The sequence below is a fragment of the Typha latifolia genome, chromosome 5, assembly GCF_019914945.1.
Source record: "Typha latifolia isolate L0001 chromosome 5, TyphaL0001v2, whole genome shotgun sequence".
In the NCBI taxonomy this organism is placed as follows: Eukaryota; Viridiplantae; Streptophyta; class Magnoliopsida; order Poales; family Typhaceae; genus Typha; species Typha latifolia.
The window spans coordinates 9888626-9910763 of NC_133090.1; the positions used below are offsets into that span (position 1 = coordinate 9888626).

The window sequence follows — 22138 nt, forward strand, 5'->3', positions numbered from 1 at the left end:
CCATGAAAAACTATAAGGATATTTAATATTGGTGCAATCGCAACTGAATCATATCTACTAGAGGAAATCAAATTAGATCTCACAATTCATGTGGAGAAGAATCAGTCTTCTTTCCAAGTTCTTTTTGAAATTCAATTTCTGAATGACATGAATGGAAGCAAAATACATCTAAGCATAAAGTAGATAACGGTTTTATAAGATCAAAATATAAACAAAAGGGTCACAACAGCATGAGGTTTCCTGTCTAAGAAGAGAAGATGCATGCAGCCTTCCCGTCATTGCAAAAAAATCTTTTCTCTGATGACCTAAAGGACAAGCCTTACCATCACATCAAGTGATGCCTTCTTCTATAACATATAAGAACAAAAATAAGTAATGTTTAACTAAGATCAGCGATGTGAAATTTATCAAATTAAGATAAATTATGTAGGTCAAGATTCATATAACAAGGACTACTTATTTCCGTTAAAAATGTCTCAGACAATTAGTGATTTTATAGACCTAAATTTAATCACATTTCCCAACTAAAGGATCTTCCTTGACATTAATTTCCTTGATCAAAATTTGGTAATAGAGTAAATCAATGAGTAAAAGCAAGCTCCAGTGGTCATGATTGTCATTATGAGAATGTTTGTGTTAGATTTAGATTACAAAATTTTAGGGAATGCTTTTATCATATATTGTAAATTAAAGTTCGATCCAGAACGAAACATGGGATTCAAAATGTTTGGGTCATTTCATCATCCGGTCAATTTATCTACACCATGGATCAAAAGTATACCAACAACACTTAATGCGTTGTGATAGTGCAGGCCTCCAAGGCTATATTGCAATGAGCATATACTCTGTAGCAACGACAGCTATGCCAAAGGCATATGCCTTGATGTACCACGATCGACACGGCAAGTGTCGATCAGCACAGAGCATGCTGACCAACACAAACATCGTTGCTCTGTAGAATTCAAGAGCATAATAAAACCCTCAGAAAAAAAGGTTATGATAGTAGAAATTACATGTCATAAAGCACATAACTTATAGAGGAGACCTAACATTTACAAATATTGGCAACAAGAAGAATATTACATGTAATAGCTAGAAGATAATGCCTCAACAATTAACACAATAATGAAGTAGAAATGAACAGTAGCACGCAACAAAATGAGAAGTGACCTTCTAATACAAAAATGAAGAAATAAGCAGTACCTGAACTAACTATGCCACTGACATTCTATGGAGTCTTTGAAATTTGATTTCAACTACATCTACAGTCCACGCAGTTTTTTATCCTCCTGTGCAAGTTTTTTCTGTTGACATTGTACATAGTTATGAAACTGCCTATGTAGATCTTGCACTTCTTTGGCTTGCTGATATTCTTCAGATCCAACGGGGACCAATTTTATTTCATTTAACTGCCCTTTAGTTTCGATTGGTTGTTGCATCTGAGATACATAACAAATCTCAGTCGTGTATGCACATTGGAAGATATTGAAATTGGACCTTTAGTGATAGCTATATAAGTCTAGATTTAATGAACATAGGCAAGAGATGGATTTCCAGAGGATAATAATCTTGCATAAAAGATGTCAGGTTCACCGTGAATTTCTAACTAGACAAAATGTGCAACTTCTTTTCAGTTGCTATTTTACGTGCTTGGGACTCGACACTAGTTATAGGTTACAAACAAACATCATGGCTAGGGATGAAAACAGATCGGATTGGCTAACTGATATCCAGATCCATATCTTTCTCTAGATACGGATATGGATATTAGACGGATAACAAAATATAAAACTGTAACACCCCAAAATAAAAAATAAAAAAAATAAAAATAAAAATAAAAAATCTCTCTCTCTCTGACTGACTGACGCACGTGCACGTGCCGAGCCTGCCACCCTGCCCCCTCCCTTTTCTTCTTCTTCTTCCCTTCCTTTGCCGTGCACGCCACCTTCCCCATCTCCCTCATCTCTTCTTTCCCTCACCGCAGCCCTCCCACCTCCAGCCCCTCACCTTCCCCTCCATTTGCTACCTCTCTCTCTCTCTCTCTCGTGGTTGCCGACAGTCGCCGAGCTCGCCGACCCTCCCCCCCCTCCGGTAAGCTCTCCTCCCCTCCTTCCTTTCTCCTCTTTTCCTTCCCCTCCTCGGCCTCGTGCTGTGCCAGACCCATGCCGCCGCCGTCCCCGCGCTGCACCGCCGGCCTCGTGCCGCGCCGCCGCAGCCCCGCAGCCTCGTGGGCTTCTCTCCGCCTCACCCTCCTTCCATCGGGAGTGGAAGGAGATGGGGTGGAGGGGTGGGGTTTAACCCCCACCCATTTCCCCCCTTAGTGGGCTGCAGTAGTCTGCAACCCACTAATCTGTTGGGGGTGGGCTGCAGACCGCAGCCCACCAGCCCGATTTGGGTGGGCTGCGGGCCGCAGCCCACCTAGACTTGGGTGGGCTGCAGGCCGCAGCCCACCTAGCCTTGGATCCGGGTGGGCTGCGGGCTGCAGCCCATTAGCCCATTGTGGAGTGGGCTGCAGTCTGCAGCCCACTATTCCAACCTTGGTGTGCTGTGGCTGGGCCCCCAGCCCACCAAGGCCCTATTGCTTTGTGGGTTGGGTTTGGGCTTAACCATTGCCTCTAGCCTAGCCCATTTTGGGCCATTTGGACCCTATAACCCTGTTTATCATTTTCACCTGATTTAATTAGCCTAATCCTCAACTTTAGCATAACATAAGATATCCTACTTACCTGAATTAATAGGATTTACACCGCGTGAGGAGGATTTTGGGCTTCCGGAGGAGCCGACTAGCTGACGAGTTTTACCATACCGTGGAGACCCCCTAGGCGAGTAGAGTTATACAAATCTAGAATAACATAATTACAGTCATTATACCTGTCATGATACTGTAGGAAATGTCGGTATTAATGCATGCAGTTGGTACTCCCTATTATATCTTTTGCATACGTAGTTATTTATAACCTGTTCATCATAGTATTATGAGAATGTTAATGTGACATCAACATTAGTATGATAATGCTTTACATGTGTCCGGTATGGTATACCATTGCATAGATGTATGATTGCTGTGAACGTAGAATGTAATGATCATGATGACTATAACATGCTTTATGCACTCATAAACACTGCACCACTTTCACCTATCATTAGTAGTCGAATTCTCGACTAGGCGGTACCCTACTCACTCAGCCCAGGGTTAAGGGTAGAGTGTATCTTATATGACTATACTATTAGTGGCCTACACCTGAGGTCGGGAAGCCTGTGTGGCATTCAGGTAGTTATACTGCATAGTTAGGACTAGATTATGATGATAGAAGAACATGATTGTGAGGCGGGGATATAACTCTAGCGGTACCCGACGACGCAGGGTTAAGGCGTCTGTTGATGAGCCGAGGGCTCCCGATTCTCCCGCCGAGGTCGGTGATGATTTAGAGAGAGTGAGATATGGGCTTACGACCGGGGTCCTGAGTCTGATGGCCACAGACAACCGGTCACATGTAGTGTCGCCATACACGTGTAGGTGACATTACCGCTAGATGTGTATATATCCCCCCTTCGATGTATAAGATGATGGATGATTGTTTCTTAAGAGTATTTACCCTGTGTGGTGAATAGCTCGGTGAGCAATGATGAGCATGATTATTGCCTTGGTAGACATGAGATGACTAAACTGCTATTTTATTGCTATGCATAAGATGTAAAACCTATGATTGAGATGTGTATGAATAAGAGATTATCTCAAGCTTTATATTTGCGTGAACTTATCATAATACATTTAGGAACTAGCATGTTCCAGGATAGTGATTGGTAATCTTTATCAATTACATTGACTTAGTAAATTGTGGTAAGTCATTTCAATAAGCATATCGTTATCGTTAGCAAATATGGGCATATATTGGATATATACATGCGATGTCATTAATTTAGATTGTATGGATCCTACTCGCTGGGCTGTAAGCTCACCCCTCGTGGCGGTATTATTTCAGAGCTAGGGGACGCAGGTGCGGGTAGCGAGGAGTAGCCGCTTTTATTTCCAGTACGTATATTAGTGTATTAAGCCCCTGCGAGGGTGTGATGATGATGTTGTATTTTTGGACTTTAGCATTGTATTTTGGATGTATATTTGGAAGGCTTGTTGTGGCCTGTGGACTTGTATCCGGACTCTTATAATTGAGTTTATTTATAGTGAAATTGTGCTGTTGTGTGCCTTGTGAAATCCTTGTACTGACAGGTCATGTGATACACCGCGTGGGGGGATTTACCCACGCGGTTTACACGTGTATTTGGAGGTTTAGGTGTTTCAAAAACGATGTCCAACTAAAATGGGTACATATTTTAATCAAATATGATCAAATCTTAAACAGATATGGATAGACGGATATGAACCGAATCTTAAACGGATTCAAATACGAACTAAATCTTAAATGGATTTCGATACAAATTGAATACCAACAATACCTTAAACAAATAAAAACACAAATAAAATGGGGATTATTTAAATTTTGAGATGAAAGAGCTAGAAAGTTTGAGGATATGCAATGTACTAATAAATTTATTTATTTTCTATTTACTAATGAACAAATATTTGAATAATTCATATATAATAATAGAATGTGGACTATGGAAGATGAAAAGCAAAACAAGTTATAACTAGTGATTCAAGTTATACGTTTATGGATAAAGAGATATCCGAATCTGAATCTGAATCCATATCAGTATCTATATCTAAATCTATATCCCAATGAAATTCATATAATTTTTATCCAAATCTAAAATTTTTAAAAATTTTATCCACATTAGAATCTTAGTTGGATAGGAATTTTGCAACTCATATCCTACATTTTTAAATATGGAACCTCAGATCAGATATTATCCGACCCGTCCCCTAACTTCATGGCAGAAATCTGGAGGAATTTTACATTCCTAATGATTGTTTCTAGAAGAATGTCATTCCAAAAGAGCAAGATATGGAAATTCCCAACACAAGCTCAATTCTAGAATTGAGTTGACAGATTGTTCCATATGTGGAATTTCAACAACTATTCAACTGCACGTAAGAAATCATCTATTAGAAGAAGAGTTTTCTCACGACATGTAGAGTTCTACAACAAGTGATGAAAAAGTGTGAAAGAATTTAGACTGTAGAGTGATGAAGCAATTATTTTTGCCTCTTCTATTAGCAAAGAAAGAAACAGCCAAGGATTATTCACTCAAATATAGTAACTAAGAATAGGAGTACCATCTATGTATCACAAATTTTCCTTCCTCTACATATGTGTCAAAGGGTACAATGGTACATAATATGGCATAGTTATCTTGCATGAAGGATCAGACAAATTGATCAAGAAATGGTAATCATATCATGAACTAAGGTTGTTTGGAATGGGAATAAAGTAACTTTATCTCATTTTTTCCCCATAATTGCTCCAGACAAGTTACCTTTTGGGAGGAACAGAATATTAATTATAACTTTCCATACAACATGTAATTTGTTGGCCAATATCTGCAAAAAATGAACCAATTCATGTTACCGTTAAAGAATGAACTGACCTCATATCTTGGCATTAATCCTTCGATTTCTCCACACCATTTTTCACTTGTCACCCAGGGACTGCGTAGATCAGAGAAAGAGCAGCAATAAAGGGCCTTGCCTAGTGTATAATTATCAATCTCTCTTGTTGAAAAGAACATATGGTGAAGTGATAATGGCTGGAGATGAAAGGAAAACAAAACAATGGCTCTAAAAACAATTATATCTTGAATAAACCTTCATTATAATAAAGTGAAAAGGACAAATCATTTTATGGAAAAAGAAACATCACGGTCATCCAAGACTTCTTTACAGCACAATTCAGATATGAAATATGAAAAGGCTCAAAAAAAGTTGATAGATTTTGATGTTCAGCTATCTAACTGACATCAGCCCTCCAGGGATCAATGCCAAATTCCAAGTCAAATAAAAATCAGGCAATAAGGGAATTGACACAAAGGTTTCAAAATTGGTTGTATTAAAGGCTCATGCATCCCAAAAGAAACCTCTCCGCATCATCTTCAAGACATGGGAATTATCTAGAAGTGGTACAAAATGATAATTCTAGTTTAAAGATCTGTCTTCATTTTTGAAATACAATTGCAAGCTTTTGGGACTGGCTAGGACATAGAAGTAAGGAAGCTATTAAAGATGGAACTGAAAAAATACATTTCAACAACTTTTATCTTAAATGGCAAGCTTTCATATGCTCTGCAACACTAAAATTAATAGGAGAAGAAGGTATACAATAATAAGAAGCAATGGCAGAGAATGATGGCAAGAATCTGCAAGTTTCATTGGTGTCTCAAGTTGATAAGTCCATTTACAAAATAAAAGCGATAGTTGGCTGACACATACAAAATTTGTCTTGTGGAAGCAAAAGAGATCTAATGGCAATAGGAAATTTCTTAGAGTTATGCATAAACTATAGCCTCCTAAGAAAGTGTAACTATTCTGTCAGCAAATAGAATGGGTCTCAATTAATACCAAGATTCCTAGTTTCGGCCGATCCCGATCCTGGCCGAAGCCGGTTTTGGCTAGGGTTTCTATAGATCGGATCCAACTCAGATCCAACCCAGGGGACATCAATAATTGATGTCCCACCACTGCCTCTCTTTCTCCCTTTTATAATTCTTTTCTTTCTCGTTTTTTTTTTTCATTACGCACACTATGGTCAAGAACTCACCACAGCTAAAGCAGTAGACCTACTACTAGTGCTGCTGCTGAGAACTTGAGAGGCTGAGAGAGGTAGTGAGGGGTGGAAATTGGAAACTAGAAAGAAGTAAAAAGAAATAGAAAAAAAAAATTGAGAGGGTTTTATTTTCATAAATTTTAAATTATTTTATATTTTATTTTAATTTTTTTATGCAAATTGGGTCAGATCAGATCACATCAATGGGAGATTAGGCCCACTGGATTGAGTCTAGTTATTTTATCTTTGCTTTAATTAGAGTCTTATTATGTTAGAATTTGTTAATTAACTAATTCAGCTCTGCACAGTTTCAGGAAAATATTTGAAAGATATTACACAGACGACCAAATATTATGAAACCACTTGGAGAAGATCGAAGACGTCCTAATCTACAAGTTCCATATTCAGATTCTATTTGTAGCAAAATGAAGAATCATTCCAAGAAGGATAAAAAAGGCTAATTTAGCTAAGTAATGTTTATCTCTTGATCGTGTTTATCTCTTATATAATCACTTAAGGCAAGCCTAGTTAAGTCATGTAAGCCACTAAGGTAAGTTTAATTAAGTCATGTAAACCTCTAAGGCAAGTTCTAATTTGAGTTGTATAAGCCTTTAGGATTAGTCTAAGGCAAGTCCTAGTTCGAGTTGTATAAGCATTTAGGGCTAGTCTGAGTAGAACTCATTATACCCGACCTCTATATATAAAGGAGTTGGGCTTCTTTGTTTAGGCATAGAATAAATATTGACTTAAGTTAAGTTTATTTACCTTGCATTACTTATCGTCCTTATCTTTTACCGTAGCCGTTAGATCGTCGTTATTTTTTTAAGAGTAGATCATAGCCGTAGAACCTCTCATGCTTTCAAGCCCTAGCCACCACTTTCCTCCAGCAACCACCCTACCCTACGGCCATCCACCACCACCCTTGGCCGTCCGCCACCCTCCGACGACCGCCGTAACGTCGGATATTTACTATTCTACCCCGTTATGTTCTTACTCCACTATTTTAATTATATCTTTTCATCCAAACATCCAAGTAACATGAAATGAAAGTCATTAGAACTCTATCTCGTGAGACAACTACCACCTAAATTTTCATAATTTTTTACGGTCCAGATCGGTCCAAAATTGGTCCATAATATTTTTATTTATATTTTTTAGTTACACAGTTAAAATATCAATAGCTCGAAAAGAGAAGTCATATGATACCGATATTGGGTGGCAACATTGCAGTACTATTGGGCAAGATAAAAGACGTGATAAATGCAATTTGTATGAAAAGAAAATGAGTAGTCGTGTTAGCCATTTGAAATAATATTTAGCTAAAAGGCAAAGAAATGTAGCAGCTTGTACTCAAGTGTCTTTGGAAGTTAAAAAACAGATGTTGGCTTATCTAATTGGCAAAAAAAACAGATAAACAATCTACACAACAGAGAGAGTCAATAGTTCGTGAAGAATTTATGCATAATCTTGTACACGTTGATAATGATAGCAGTAAGCAAAGTGGAAAGAATGAGGAGGAAACAGATGGGGAGGGCAATGAAAGAGAGCAGAAATATGCATAAAAGAGAGGAAGAGATGAGAAGTACTAGCGGTAACTTTCAGAGATCTAAATCAGTAAATATATACAGAGAGAGAGAATATAGGGGCAGCAATTCTACTTCTAGAACTCTTGGTATTATAGTAGAGTCTAGAAATATTAGACTAATGGATATATATCTTTAGAAAAAGGGATTGTACAACAGACTTCCATCAAGACAGCTCTCAAAAGAATTAAAAATACAAAGAAACACATTGGTAGAGCTATCTCTAAATTTTTCTTCTACAACCATATTCCTTTTAATGTAGTTGATAGTTTTTATTATCACACTATAGTGGATGCTATACAATCAGTAGGGTCTGATATTCTACCTCCTAGTTCAAATAATATTGCTACTAAATATTTTGACTCAGAAATAGATGAGTTTCGTACTTACATTGAGACATTTAAATAGTATTAAGATGAATTTGGTTGTACACTGATGTATGATGAGTGGAATACACAAAATAGAAAAAATATAATTAATTTCTTAGTGTACTCGAGCATAGGGATAATATTTCTGAAGTCTATGGATGCTACTGCTCATTTTGAAAATGCAGATTATATTTGTTAGTTGGTAGATGAGCTGGCATAAAAAATCGGTAAAAAAAAATAATCCAAGTGGTTACTGATAATGGAGTCAATTATAAAGCTGCTGAAAATTTAGTTTATGATAAAAATACCACATTTATATTGGATGTCATGTGCTGCACATTGTATTAATCTAATATTAAAGAATATCGCAAAAGAGCTTGAAATTGATATGGTCATACATGAAGGTCAGAGGTTGACAAATTTTATATATAACCATAGTTGGATTCTTAATTTACTTAGACAAATGACTAGTGGTAGCAAGATCATCATACTCGGCGTCACTAAATTTGTCGCTCATTTTTTAGCCTTAAAGAGCATCATGCACTACAAGAATGATATTATACGGATGTTTACATCACAGAAGTGGTCTATAAAAATTAAGAATATAAAACATAAAAATATCTTAGGTGAAACTTTAAAATATGGCTATTGGAAATGCATTTTGGAATGATATTACAATTACCACCGTAGTATTTAAGTCTCTTCTCAAAGTATTACAACTTGTAGATAGTGATTACAAATCTGAGATGGGTTTCTTGTATGAGGCAATGGACATAGTAAAAGAATCAATCAAAAAAATGTGGGCCAAAGTTATACGAAGTAGTGAAAGATGATTGATTCTACATAGAATAGACGACTACATAGAGATATACATGTTGCTAGTAGGCATGTTTTAAAGTTTTAACTTTAATTTACTAATTTACTTTTTTATAAATATTTAAAAACTTGAATGCTTACAAATTTTAAATTTCTACAGGGTATTTTCTTAATCCAAGATTTCAATTTTCTATAAATGTTAATAATAATAGTAAAGTCTTGTTGGGAGTTAGGAGGGTGATTCATAAACATCTTGTAAGTAGGCTTGAACTCGATAATCATAAACAAATCATTTGCGATAAAGAAGTGAGTTATGATTTAATTAAATAATTTTATTATTATTTATTTTAAATTTTAACTTTCAATATAATCAATATGCGATAATATATTTCTGATTTCAGATAAAGAGATATATATTGAGAGCTGGGCAATTCAGTACTGCTAAAGTTGCTACAGTTATATCTCATAACACTGCAGCTGAATGATGGTCTATCTATAGATGGGAGGAGGTACCAAATTTGATGCTAATAGTAAAAAAGATTTTTATTCAAACTGTATCTTCATCATAGTGCTAAAGAAATTGGACTGCTGTCTCTTTAATCTATACAAAAACACGCAATTGATTAACAATAGAAAGATTAAAGAAATTAGTGTTTTGTCATTATAATATGAGATTGAGGGAGAGAAATTTAAAAAGAAAGGCAGAAAATAAATAACTGATTGATTTAAATTATATTTTTGATGAAGAAAACCCCTTGACTCCATGAATCAAAGATATAGAGAACAGGTTATTATGTGACAGAGATAACCCATGGTTAGATGAGATATTATGGGAGACCATGACGAGGGCAGAGGTAGGTACAAGTCGTTCAGCAGCAAGAGATAGTATACCTACCAGTACTAGTCATAATCCTAATAATACACCTAGTTGTGACATCGTCTCATCTATATTTATTGAGAAAAGTCAAATAGGCATAAGGATTGAAGATAGAGAAATTGAGGATGTATATATATATCAGCGACGTCATGAAAATATTGCTTCCTATGATTATAATACATTGAGTATTTATTATTTGGAGCCATCACAAGATCCATATGCTACTTATTATCCTTAGTATTCTAAGATATAAGATCCAAATGCTGGTTATTATTCTCCTCAGATGCAAGTCACACAACAAAATCCATACAATATAATTAGTATGATAGAATCACTTTTTGGAGCATCAGGTCTCAAGTATCATTATTTACAAACTTATGATGATTATGAGGATGAAGACCATAAAAATTTATGAGAACAAGCTCAATATTTATCAAAGTTTTAAATTTTGAGTAAGTTAATACATTTTTAAAATTTTTAGACTTCATATGTGAGTAATTTTTATTTTTCTATTTTTTTCTAAATTTTTCTGTATTTTTAAATAATATTTAGAATTTTATGTAATTAAAAAATAGTCCGATCCGATACCAACTGCTGATACGTATTATTTTTCCGGACGACCGATACTGATCCCGATCCCGATCCCGATACTAGGAACCTTGATTAATACAACACTATATCATCTAAACTGTTTTCCAAGAGTATGGATAATCTAACAATAATTTAAATAAGAAAGGAAAGAAACATTAGGTTGGTAAAGATCCAGAAAGACGAACATAAATATTAGGTTGTTAGTTGGATAACAGGGGAGTTACCTACAACAAACAAGTGAGCCACTGCGTAGGTGTGAAACAAGTGAGCCACCTCGTAGGTGTAATTCCATTTCCAATATTTTAGATTTCTAATGTGTAATTCTTGTTCGGAATTGGAAATTAACTAAGTAGGGTAGGCAGAAGTAGTTTGCTTTTCTTCCATTTAAAGAAAGTACGGCTTTAGCTCAAGTCTCTTTCTAATTGCTAGAACTTAATGATCAATAACCCATTTAGTAAACGTGCTAACATGTAGCCTTCAATATCATGGCTTCAAGAAAGTTGGCATCTTTGGATCAATATGCCATAGATGACGAAAGGTTTACCTAAAAGATTGATTTTTCCATCAACACTTCAATTGATTTTCACCTCTACAACCCTAATTTCTTCTTTTTAAAAGCCAGAGATTTGATCCAATTGGAGAATGAAGGATAATTTGTTGCAAAAATATCATTGATGTGAAGAACTGAACTAAATCAAGTGAAAGCAAATTGAAAGCCTTTTTCTTTTCTAGTATCACTTAGATATATGACAATACAATAAAACTTTTTAAAGGGAAAAGGAAGGAAGGTTACTTAGTAGATCAATTTGATCAATAGAGGCAAAAGTAGAACTGAGACATGACTATCAGCTGGTAATTAGACACCTAAAACATGATGAGTCATTCACCCTACTAGACCTTGGTACATGCAAGCTAAAAGGTAAAGCATCTTCTCCATTATGCTGTGCTTCTTGCATTTATAGTTCTTTTATGAAGCTATAATGTGTCGCATTTATAGTTCTTTTAAGAAGCTATAAAGTGTCCAATTTAGAAGTTAATTGAATCAATAAGTGCCACAAGGCAACAAATTCCTTTACTCCTCTTGAACCACAATGCTATGAGAGTGCAGCTAATGAATCAACAATTTCTCATCCTGTTGGTGAGAATCATATTTCTGTCTTCCAGGAAACTTTAATGAATGGCACTTAATACGCTAACCAATGACCTCAGACATGATTCATCACTTCTAGAACTCATCGTTGAGAAGATGACTGGCAAACTTAAAATAGAGCAACAAGACAAACTAAAGCAGCAGCAAAACCATCTCAAAAAATATCTATTATGTTTTCTCCAGCTTTATGGTCTTTATTTATGTATCTCTTCAACTATCTTCAAGTGTTTCAATCTAGAGAAGGTTGAACAATGTAGAGAATATATTTAGCAATGCGGATATTTCAGTAACCATAAAGTCTTCTGCATTAAAAATCCTCAATGATTCCCAACCTTTCAAGGAATCAGCCCTCTCACTCAAAATGTTTCTCAATAGTCCTTGGGCAGAGATAACACTTGGATAATGGTTCAATACAAACCAGTTAAATTACAATTTCTCCAGAGATACCCTTGCTACACCTGATAATTTACGATTTCTCCAAAGAAACCTTTGCTAAATGTTAACTAAATATTCCTAATTGGGGTGGTTCCTATCTAGGAAGATGGCTAATGAAGATTAGAAGTTGTCTTACAACATCTCAGATAAGAAAAGATGGCTAACGAAGATTAGAAGTTGTCTTACAACATCTCAGATAAGAACGCGAGCCTTACTAGAATTTGACACAGTATCTAAAGACAACTGACAAGTTCTCGACTACAAATCAAGAGGAAGGTTCCAAAATAAACAACATAATTCAGCAGAGCTTCCTTTAATAGTGCAGTCTGCAAGACTGAAGATATGCCAGGAATTGATATTTAACACTAATAACTCACCGACTGCTCTAAAATCTTAAAATATTATAGAACTATAATTTTTATATATTATATTTTAATATTTTCTCATACTTCTAGGATGAGACATTTTAATAAGCTCAAGAAGTGGACTTGATTTAAAGTACAATGTTTTACATTTTAAATAATAGATGGATCTGACAGGACTCGAACTCGAGATCTCAGCGTTGATATCATATTAACGCACCAAATGCTATTGAAGCGTAAACTGGTAATTTTAATATTCTATATTCTAAAACTGATATTACTTTCACCCAAAATCAGTGGCAAACATTTTATCTTAGCCAAGGCAGAATCCAAATTTGCATGCACTTGAAAATCTACTACAAATGGTGAGTCCATATAATTTGAGATTCAATTGTCTAAAGAAAGTAGGAAAATATTTGCAGTAATAAGGATATCAGGTGGCACTAGCTTCCATCTAAAACTACAGGTATATAGTCTCACAACCAAACAAGATATGACCTCCTAGCCTTATTCAGACCTTTTGAATATATAAATTTATAAACTTAATGTGACATCAACAATTGAATTATTGAAGCATCCTGTAATAAGGTGAAGGTTACTTAGCGTGTACATCTTAGCATGTATATCTTGTCATTCCTAGGAGGCTCGTGAACTAGAACACCCTTTTTAGGTGACATCAAAAACTAAAACAAGTGAACATGCATTGTGATACCTATGTCAGCTTGTTATATGAAGCCCTCATATCGCTCAATGAAGGATTTCCAAATTATTAAGTATGCAACATGGTAATCCATGGATCCACAGAATTGATGACTGAACAGAACTGCCTAAATCAGAAGAAAATGAAGACATCTTTTAGAGCAGTAAGTAGGCAAGGTTGTTCCTTACCTTCCTTTTGAGGATACAATGATGTGGCCTGGGTCAAATAAAAAGTCAAACAACTGGTCAGCTTGCTCCTTACTCTCCATAAAGATGGCAGCTTTACAATATGCATCTTGCAACAAACCAGGATAGAGTGTAACTTGTGAAGATATGGACACTTCTCTATGGACAAATTCCATTATTGTAGAGGGCAATAAATCATTTTCCAGATTTTCTATCCAGAAGGAAAAGTAGCTCATTTTATGGCTATCTGTTTGAGCCAATTGCCCCCCAAAATCATTGTTCTCTTTGCAGACCCATCTCTTAAAGGTCTTCCCTGCCCTCAGCATATTAGAAATAAGTCAGTAAAAATTCATAGTTCCCATGCAACATCCTTAATAGAGGGAAAATAATAAGAAAAACAAAAACAAAAAATCTACCTCTAGATTTGCTCCCTAGACCAGTAGTCCATTTAGGCAATCTTGTTTCCTACAAAGGTAGGAAAATCAAAAGAACAATTCAAGATGAAAAGAAAAAAAAATGAGAATCCTGAAATAGATGTGCATTTTACCTCAAAATTATACCGAAAATGTAGAGGTTTCTTCAAAGAACAATCATCCCTTGACCGCTCTAACTCATTACAGCTTCTAGAAACTGTAGATGGAGACACCTTTTGATGCATGGAAGTTCCAACATTTTGCCCTGATATCTCTGAAAAGTAACTCACCGTTTGATCCATGCGGCATATTCTAGCTTCAAGTAACTTCCTAACATAATCCAAAAAGTCATTCAATATGGGGTCCTGTAGGGATGAAGATTTTATTAGGCATATATGCTCAATGCCAACTGCAGTCTTCTCCCCAGCATGGGAACCATGTTGCCATAATACTAAAAATTTGCATGTGCAAGAACCTTCTCCTCCAAAAAATTTGTGTTGTGAAAACCGAACCTGCAATTTGGCTATCAGTATTAAATACCATTACAAAAGGGAAAAAAAAGGAAGAGGGAGAATACCAGATCTCCTGATTTCAGACATTTATCATGCTTGGGAAAGTTCAGAACTTCAAAAAAATTGTAATCATCCTACTGTTAGATAAGACCAAAAAGTATGATTAAACCAAGGGGTGAGAACGAGTTGCAATAAATCAGAGTTTCATATAGGATTATAGAAAAATTACGAAGTTGAAAGAGAATGAAGCCCCAGAACATCACTAGGAAACCTTATTATGATAGGACTTCTCCTATACTTTGTTTTATAATGTCATTTATTCTCTATGTTATTATCTATCGATTCAGCATAATTTGTGAGAATAGAATATTGATTGAGATGGTTGAAGTATTGTCACGTTCAATGAAGACCACGTACTGCCACTAGCAAGCTGACCAATTTTATTCAATTAAAATGTGCAGTGCAGGGAAGGAAAACCATAACTGTTGCAGAAGTAAAGAAGACACATGATTGCATTTGGTTGATGGAGAACCTAGCCCAAAATAAAGTTGAATAGAAGATAAACATATACACCGAGGTTTGAAAAATCGGGATCGGGATCGGGATAGGCCTTCTGAAAAAATGATACATATCGGCCGAATCGGCCGTATCGGTTGCCCGGATATTAGATCGGATTTTTCTAATTACATAAAATTCTAAATATTATTTAAAAATACAGAAACATTTCTAAAAATTTTTAAAATATGATAAAAAATAACAAAATAATAATTATTCATATATGAGCCTTAAAAATTAAACAAAAGTACTAACTTACTCAAAAATTAAAACTCCGATGAATAACGAGTTTGCTCTCGTAAATCCCTATGGTCGTCATTATAATATCATAAGTTTGAAAATAATAATATCTAGAGTCTGGTGCTCCAAAGAGTGATTGCATCATATCATTCATATCAAATAGTTTTTATTGTCTCTAAGGAGTATAATAATCAATATATGAATCTTGTATGTAAGAATACTGAGAAGGATAATAACTAGCATATGAATCATGTGATTGTTCCAAACAATGATTACTTGATGAATCATAGTTCGTTAAAATTCACTAGAGTGAGATTTGCGTCGCAGGAATTCGTCAGAGTTCATTGGAGCTAGATCTCTCCGTTAGAAAGTGAGAGTGAGAATAAAAAGAGAAAGGAGTGAAAAAAAGAGAGTGAGAAGAAAATAATAAAGAGAGAAAGGGAAAGAGCTTGGGGACATCAATAATTAATGTTCTCGGGTCAGATCTGGGTCAGATTTATAATAGATCTAGCCAGGTTTAATCAAAACTGGCTGATTCCAATCCGGATCGGCCGATCCCAGTCATTTGACTGGATCAGCCGATCTGACAAACCTTGATATATACAATGGGACCAACATTATTGGTTGCCTTTTGCCAAATGTTATGTGTATATATGTCTTCGTGTATGTGTAAATACTTGCATACATGTAGAATTACATGTACAAAACTGTGTAGAATTGATGTCCAAAGAACACCCTGAGTAAACATCTAACCAACAGCTAATGATGGTATGCAATAGAAGAAGAATATTCCTTTCCAAGTAAAATATTAGAGCACATGTACAAAACTATAATTCCTCTTGAATTACTTATCATCTATCTATCTTTATTTCTATTTTTAAGAAGAGAAAGTAGGCTTAGCCAGTCGGATCGAATGGTTGGATTATTGGGCTTAGAAAACCATCCTGGGTTGGGTTAATCACAAGTCACAACAGGACGAAAGCATACTTGACGTTTTTATTCTCTAGTTAAATTAACCAACATATGGTTTATCCTTTCTTAGCAAAATAGACAATAGAGTGCTATTTAAACATTAATTCGAACAAGATGGGTCGCTTTGGCAACATGCAAAAAACTGCCTGAAACATCATAATCCCAAACGGCAGGGTAGTAAATGCAAATCTCCCTTAATTCTATATTTGCAACTTTGTTTATTTAGACCAATCTTGGACAAGCGTTGCCTTTAGATCAAACATCTTGAGCTTCCAGGTGCCATCAAACTAATCAACCATATTCTACTGCAGTGCACCTAAAAAAATATACATAATATATTTGATATCCACATATGCAACATGAATATGTATATATTATACAGAGAATTTATATCCACCATCAAATATGAAAAGGGAGGTTATCGATTCTATAACATTAGATGTAGTCCAGGAACTTACATGTCTGAAAACTGGAACCCTATTGCCTATGCATCAAATTCTCCAAACAGATAGTATTGTTAGCAAGAGGAAATGGAGTGCATGTAGCAAAGTATTGGAACCTATAATTTCCCTATAAAAGCTTAGACCATGTCTGAATGTGTACACACACATCAATTCTTACATAGATACCATAAATTCTATATTAAATACAAGGAATATATAAAAGCATTTAAAATCTCTTATGACTCGGGTACTAACAAAACACTCAAGAAAGAATTTATCAAGGATGAAAGAGAGACATTGGAAATCAAGCCATGACATAAGCAAAAAGATAAATATGAAACACATTATAGATTGTACAATTAAGAGGTTAAACTGGACAACCTACTTAAACAACATTATGGATCCAATATCAGCAAAAGACATTGACTTGGATTACAAAGTTAACATAATAATGAAGAAAATTCTCATTCTAGCTCATTAAGTCCTTACATGCTAAAAGAATAGTTATAACAAGAATCTAAAATCAAAATCTATTCTACAGGGAAATGCTGGAAAAGTGTCCATCACCCAGCTTACTCGGATAGGAGTGAGAATAGACTTAATTTCTATAAACAATATAAAGATGGCTTTTTACTCCTATGCAATTACTCCAAGAATGAAACATCAACAAGTTTAATATCAAATGCTCCCTTTGCTGCATCCACATACGAATGGCGAATAAAAACTCAACTTTAATTTCCAAGTAAAAAGACGAAACTTTGCCCGCAAGAAACGTCAATCCAACAACAAATGTTACCACGTAAATGAAAACCCTTAACCAAATAAACGGAAATCTACGATCCGACTAGATTCAATAATAAGAGACCCAAATTTCCCAACCAAGAACAGGAAATAGAGCTAAATTCCATTACAAAGGAATCAAGAATGCCCAAAATATACGTTAAATTCAAGGTAAAATACCCAAATTTTCCGCACAAACACGACCCAAATGTCCAAACTCTAAACCCAACCGGAATCAACAACAAGCAACCCGGATCTTTCCCAATCCAGGAGATAAAAATAAGAAAACTCTCGCTCACCGTCTCCACAACCGCATCGTAGAACCGCACGTCATCGTCCCCACCAGCGTAGGCGGCGCAGACCTTGACACCCTTGACCACTTTCCAGCACTCGGAATCCTGGAGCTGGATCGACGAGGGCCGAAACCTGGATTTGAACTCCTCCAACTCATTCATATCTTTGAACTGCTCTTTTACGTATCGCTCGTCGAACTCTTCGGAGAACTCGCGATACATCACGCGAAGTACTCCGTCTCTCTCCGCGTGGAGCCGCACGCCGTACCATGCGTCATCTTGCGGCGCACGGAAGTCCAACTCCCTCGCCGGAGGAGGCTGATCTCCGGCCATCGGCACGTCAGCTTTCCGCTTCACGGCCATCGCCGGAACTTTTCCTCTCTCTCTCTCTCTCTCTCTCTTATTCCTCCGAGAGCAATTGAACACCGAGTGAGCATATGTGTTACTGACGGTTGATGGTACTACATGGGGAACTGGCGAATGCGTGTTAAATTACAGTTTTGCCCTCCTAGCACGGAAGTTTGTTATTGGGTCTTTTGCAAGTTCGCTCCCATATTTTTGGGTTATTGCGAAAGCACACCTCGTTTGCATATATTTGTCGTGATTTAGAAGTTATTAAGCATCGGTATTCGCTCGCTGGCCGCTACCCACTATCCGTTTGCCACCATAAAAAGTAGTCGGCGGTGAGGCCGGTAGGGACATGGGAGGAGAGGGTGATTGGCACGTGACATGGAATAAATGTATCTATTTCTCTAGTAAAAAAACGATTTACATCAAAAATCAGTATTATTATTATTATTATTATTATTATTTTGGAAAAATTATATTTCGCCCGCAATTTTTTTTTGGGTGTTGCAAAATAGATAGATAGAAACAAGTGATGATGAGGAACGCTTTTCGAAAAAAATTGACCTAAAATTATCTCCAAATTCTTGGTTAAAAATTAGGATATATGACTATAACATAAATTTATTAAATTAATTAGAAAATAATATTCACAGAGGGGCAATATAAACTTATATTATTTTTTAAAATAATATTTGTAATAATTTAATAGTGATTTGATGAATCCCCACGAGAATATTAATCCGTACTCTGCCACTATTTATAATAAAAGAGGTGTAGCAATGTAGGAAGGGTTGTTCGAGTTAGCCTAAGTTAATGTGAGTAAGATATTCGTGTATTTTATATTTGTATAATATTGTACACTATTATTAGAAAATAAAGGAAATTATAATTTATCGTAGTGAGTTGGTGTGATTTTAATTTATCTTCCAATATTTTAAACTTAAACGAGTAAACTCCTTATGATCCAAACCAAATTAAAATTATTAGTTAACCATTAACTAAGACATTAAATATTGGCGGTAACAATCTAATTCCAAAGAGTTATAAAAAACCCGATCGAAAATATATAAATAAATTAAATAAACTTACAGATTATAGGATATAAAATTCTATATAGTAAGTCTAGTGTTAGACATTATCTCCTTAAGACCAATTCGCCCTCCACTGATTGCTTCTAGAACAGTGGACGTCGGTCTTCCAGAATACAACGACTCACTTGCACTCGAAAGAAAACACTTCAAATAATTATGTTATTGTATATCTTTATGTGGATGACATGATAATAACTGATAGCAATATTAATGTCATTAAAGCTATCAAGAACATGTTGGCTAACAAATTCAATATAAAAGATATGAGTTGCAGATGTGATTCTTAGTATAAAGATCATTAAGTCAACTAAATGATATGTTATATCTTAATCATAATATATTGAGAAATTGCTCGATAAATTTGATAAATATAATAACAATCTAGCTAGAACAACTATAGATGTGAATCTTTATCTCACAAAGAATACAGGTGAATGTATATCTCAATTAGAATATTCTCGAATAATAGGCAGTTTGATGTACGTCATGAATTACACTCGTCTGGATATTGCGTACTCTATGAGTAAATTGAGTAGATATACAAGTAATATAGGGAGTGATCACTGAAAGGCGATAGTTAGGGTACTTAGATATTTAAGATACACTACTAACTATAGATTTCACTACTCAAGATATACAACAGTACTTGAAGGGTATAGTGATGTAAACTGAATTTTTAATTCAAGAGATACCAAATTCACGAGCGAATGTCTTTACACTTGGGAGTGCATCTATATCATAGAAATCTTCCAAACAAACATGTATAGCTAGATCTACTATAGAATCTAAATTCATAGCATTAGATAAGACTAGAGAAGAAGCAGACTAGCTTCAAAATTTCTTAGAAGATATTCCTATGTGGCTGAAACCTGTGTCCGTCATTTGTATACATTGCAATAGTCAATCGGCTATAGGAAGAGCACATAGTCAAATGTATAATGGTAAGTCATGACATATACGCCATAGGCATAATATAGTGTGACAATTGATCTCAAATGGTATAATATCCATTGATTATGTGAAATCAAAGGATAACATCGCGAATCCGATAACAAAGGGTTTAACAAGAGATCAAGTATATTATTCCTCGAGGGGAATGGGTTTAAAGCTTACCACCTAGAGTAACGACACAATGGCAACCCAACCTAATTGACTGGAGATCTCAAGATCTAGGTTCAAAGGGACAACCGAGTTATGGGGGCATTCTCTGAAACTACTAAGAAATTAAATTTCCTACACCTTTCCTATGATGACATAGTGATAAACCTATACTAAGTGTTACGGTAAGCAATACTTTTAATGACTCTTATACTTTAGAAATCCAAGTAGAGTATGGCAGGATACTCCACCTATATGAGTGTGAAGTGGGTTGCTTATGAGATGACTAGACTAAATCTTTAGAGCAATCAAATATATAACCGACTATGTTGAAAAGAAGCTGTGTGAGTATTATTGTCTTAGTTTATACAAAAGTTGAACAGTTCAAGACATCGTATTCACTAGTTAGTGAATAAATTCGATAATACTTTATTATGAAAGGTTTAAAGCTAAAAGTTACCTATCTTTGCGATAACTTTTCACTGTACTCTCAATCAAGTTTGCATTTCGTATGCATTTACAGTCAATTCATTCATGTGGGGGGATTATTGGTAATTTCATGTATTTGACATGACGTTTTATTAACTTTGAGCTAAGTTTTAAGTTGGGCCTACACATTATTAATGATGGTTTAATGATGGAATTAATTTAGCTCAAAGAGTACTTTCTTGTCATATATTCACTTAGTCAAATTTATTAAGAGAGGTGAATAAAAATTGACTCTAAAGTGCATATCATGGTAATAGAAAATAAAGAGAAGTGAGTTTAGTACCATATTATATATTATAGAAATATTAGTATGGTATATAAGTGACAAATTTCTTATGGGTTTTAGGCCCCAAAATGGGTACTTATTTTGTAGATAAATATTACTATGCAACTTAACTCGCACACGCGCGCGCCACCCTACCCGGCTTGGCTCGATTCGGTTCGCATGCACGGGTCAAGTCCAAATTTTTCGCTTGATATGGGTTTAAATCTGGTCTGGTTCAGGTTGGTTGGTTGGTTGAACCTACTTAAAGTCTAAGCGGTATGTCCTTTTAATTAGAATCGTTAATCAGTTAGTTGGTTTGAACCCGAAATGGTGCATTCTTTTACAATATAACAGTTAATTGGTTTTAGACCCGAAATGGTGCATACATTCATAACCAGTTGCATCCCTTCATCGAGCCTATTTAATTATATAAATAGGCTGTCAGTTTGTATAATTTTATACACTGAATTTTGGTTCATTTTTTTAAAGTCTAATTCGAGTCTTAAATTTGCATTTGATAGAGAGTACAACACGGTTCAGGTTCAGCAAGACATTTGAAACACATTTATCACATTCATTAATTTGAAAACCGTTTAACACCGTAACTAGGTCAAATTTTTCATGCTATTGTTTAGGTACTTGTTTAAGCCCATAAAGAGACTTAACTAATTTGTATACCTTTCTCTCTTGTTTTGGAGCTACAAACCCTTTGGGTTGTTCCATATGGATTTTTTTCATTTAACTCACCATTCAAGAATGCAGTTTTCATATCCATCTAGTGTATTTTCAAATTATATAATGCCACAAGAGCAATTATTAATTGGATAGACATTATTCTTATTATAGGTGAATA

General features: G+C 35.3%; 1 protein-coding gene across 3 annotated transcripts; it reads right to left on the reverse strand.

Annotated features, from left to right (window-relative positions):
- Window positions 1-218: 218 nt before the first annotated feature.
- LOC140789448 (uncharacterized) lies at window positions 219-18408 on the reverse strand. 3 transcript variants are annotated; one of them, XM_073139155.1, is made up of 6 exons: window positions 18001-18408; window positions 14334-14711; window positions 14203-14251; window positions 13790-14099; window positions 5548-5608; window positions 219-347 (listed from the first exon to the last, which is right to left on the reverse strand). In XM_073139155.1, the coding sequence occupies exons 1-6, from the start codon at window positions 18355-18357 to the stop codon at window positions 306-308; spliced, it is 1197 nt and encodes a 398-aa protein (XP_072995256.1). In that variant the 5' UTR covers window positions 18358-18408; the 3' UTR covers window positions 219-305. The 3 variants fall into 3 exon arrangements, with proteins under 3 accessions (XP_072995256.1, XP_072995255.1, XP_072995257.1); XM_073139154.1 differs by lacking the exon at window positions 219-347 and adding an exon at window positions 1052-1439; XM_073139156.1 differs by lacking the exon at window positions 219-347 and having other exon boundaries at window positions 5579-5706.
- Window positions 18409-22138: the final 3730 nt, after the last annotated feature.